Genomic DNA, 3,060 nt, shown 5'->3' on the forward strand with positions numbered 1-3,060 from the left:
TTTTTAATATTTAATTTTAAATTAAGAAATTAAATAATATATAATACTAAAATTTGAAGTGTAATCTAGTTTGATACCAATCTTAATGACATAAATTCATAAAATAGTAGTTCAATAAAATTTTGAATGCCAGTCAACAAATGCGATGGCATGACCTTTGACCCGTGTGGAAAGGGTTTAATGTTTTGAAACTTGTGCTGTACAGTCTTTTATCAATGCCAGCTCATATTTTGGATTTCAACAAACTATATATAACTCAGCTTCAACACTTCAGTAAATTCTGACCACGTGCCCGGCAGACAAAAGGGCTTTTAATGAAATAACTCCAAGACTAGATGGTTTACTAGAATAGACGCTGTCATGGGTGTAGATAGGTTGGGTTTCTGACACCCGTATACCCACATTTTTTAGAGAAAGAATTTGTTCCTAGCTATAAAGAAAAAGCAAAACAGATCATGCATATGTTGGTAGATGGCTGCCATGCTGCTGATAAGGAAAAGCATTCACTTACACACTATTCAAAAACATGAGACATTTTTGTCACTTTCTATTGAATAGAGAATAATGTATTATATACTTGTAACACTTACACATGCATTATTATAGCTTTGCCCAGACACAAGCTAAAAAGTACTTACTGTAATAAATTTATGCTGTCATTCTTATAGCTTTGGAGTTGGAGTTAATACATTGCCGACGAAGTGTGTGTTGTTGCCTATTATACATATATTAATGGATTCTATGTAAGGTTTGTTAACTATAATTGTAAATGGTGTCTCTTTAATACCTGATACCTTAAAATTTTAATCACATTATACTGTTGTAGTGTCATATTTGAATGATATCTGCACAGTTCAGCTTGCAGAGGTTTTGTCTTTTAACAGATATTTGTGACAGATGATCACACATCTACTCATTTTGAATTAAAGCAATATTTTTGTGTGAGTAGTCAAATTTTGCTGTTAGAAATTCTTACAAATGTTTGTTTTATATTCAGCAATTTGGTAAATATCATTATAAAGTGAATGTCATGAAATAATTTATTCAACAACCCATACGAGTCATAAGATTACTTGTTAATTTTCTTCTAACTAAAACTAAATCAAACAAACTAGCCAGCTGTTAGGTTCTAAATTAATATATAAAGTAGTATTACTGTGAGATTAATTGAAAACACAAAAAAAAAGTGAAGCAAATATTGTAGAAAACAAAATCATAACCCTACTATATACTAACTTCATTTCTCCATCCTCAATGCACTTGTCAAAAATGCTTTGAAACTAAAAAAATAGTGGTGACCTACATTTTTTTTTTCTCTGACTACATCCTTGGATGATGTTCATCCATTACAAAAACTTTGCTGAAATTAACCAAGGACTATTCAGAACTGATGCTAATAAGTTAGAATAACATGATACACAAAATGAAATATTCGAGTGTGGTTTTAAAAATGGAACAGTGTAATGATCAAGTTGTTTCATCTCCCTTCAACAGGATTTGAACCCACGCCCACTTGAAATGAGTGGGTATATTGTAATATAATGGGGGTGTTCAATGAGGTAGCTCGTTAGTTCTTAAAACACCAGCTGTGCCTTGTGTATGCTTGTTAATTCGCTTCATTGGTCTGTTTTTGTTTTTTTTAATGTTGACATTTGTGATTATTTCATTTTTCTATTAAATATGTATTATCTTTTGTACTTGTTAGTTAATTAAATAAATTTAAATTTCACAATTAGTGAATTTTCTGGTCTTGTTTCAAATATCAGAAAAAAATTTGTAATAATTTATAAATTTTTATTTCTTTTACATAAGAGCTCCATCCATTAAAATATTCATCCCTCAATATTATATCATTCTTCAATTCCAGAAACTAATATTTACAATAGATTCCACTGTTTACGTATCATTTGTTCAACATTTTCAAAAATTATCATATAGGTAAACATTGAAATTTACAACAGAACTTACCAGTGTTGAGAATCTTATATCTATGAAATAGTATATTGTTGACTGGACCTGTTTCTTATAATAACTATCACATTTTTCTTGAAATGTTTCAAATAAAGTCCAAACCTAAAATGTTTTCTTAATGATTGGAACTTGGTTTCAGTGAATATTTAAGTCTGTACTTAATGGTAATGTTTTGTGTAGAAGGATTAACTTTTACGTCTAAAATACATTTTTGTGCTGCTTATATCAGAGTAAAGAACATAAACTTATTGTTTGTTGTTTTTTAGGAATGACTTTCCTTCTCCTTCATCACAAAGATTATTGCAAAGCAGTTAATAAGATGGACAGTAAATGTCCCCCAGACAGTTACATAGACAATTCTCTGGCAACAAGCTACATGAACAATCACATTGAGCTTCCCAAGGTTAGTTCTGTAGATTATTTTACTACTGTTTTTGAATGTAAGGAAGCTTGACAAAGCAATTTCGTTAAAATATGTGAGTGTTGGGTGGGAAAAACTATTTACAATGAGTGTGTGTGGCAAATGAAAGTGTGTTTAACCCTTCTGTCTTTATATCTTTTGCTTTCAAATATAGATTATTTCTTTCAATACTTGTTTCAACACAGAAACTAGTACTAATACAAATATGGCATTGAGAGGTATCCAGTGCAAAAGGTTTTAAAGTCTGTTTGAAGCTTGTAAAAGCAACCTTGCATAATAGAGGTAAAGATGTTTTTATATTTCATCTTTTAGCTATAAAATTGATGAAGATCTTGAATCAAAGTGTTAACTTGGCTGTTAATGATTTGAAAAAAAGTGACCAAAAATATAAATAATATTAATATTGAAATTATTTATTATAAATTCTCAGTTGACTTGTAACAAAAATTCTCACTTGACTTGTAATAGATAATTCTCACTTGACTTGTAATAGATAATTCTCACATGACTTGTAATAGATAATTCTCACTTGACTTGTAATAGATAATTCTCACTTGACTTGTAATAGATAATTCTCACTTGACTTGTAATAGATAATTCTCACTTGACTTGTAATAGATAATTCTCACTTGACTTGTAATAGATAATTCTCACTTGACTTGTAATAG

At 29.5% G+C, this 3,060-nt stretch overlaps 1 protein-coding gene across 2 annotated transcripts in view; it reads left to right on the plus strand.

Annotated features, from left to right (window-relative positions):
• LOC111088976 overlaps positions 1-3,060 on the plus strand; it is a 34,409-nt gene that overhangs the window by 17,575 nt on the left and 13,774 nt on the right. For both annotated transcript variants that reach the window (XM_022400471.1, XM_022400472.1), the window contains exon 4: positions 2,238-2,374. In XM_022400471.1, the coding sequence (XP_022256179.1) occupies positions 2,238-2,374 (137 nt within the window). The remainder of the gene's footprint in view (positions 1-2,237; positions 2,375-3,060) is intronic.

The sequence above is a fragment of the Limulus polyphemus genome, unplaced genomic scaffold (genome assembly GCF_000517525.1).
Source record: "Limulus polyphemus unplaced genomic scaffold, Limulus_polyphemus-2.1.2 Scaffold4908, whole genome shotgun sequence".
Lineage (NCBI taxonomy): Eukaryota > Metazoa > Arthropoda > Merostomata > Xiphosura > Limulidae > Limulus > Limulus polyphemus.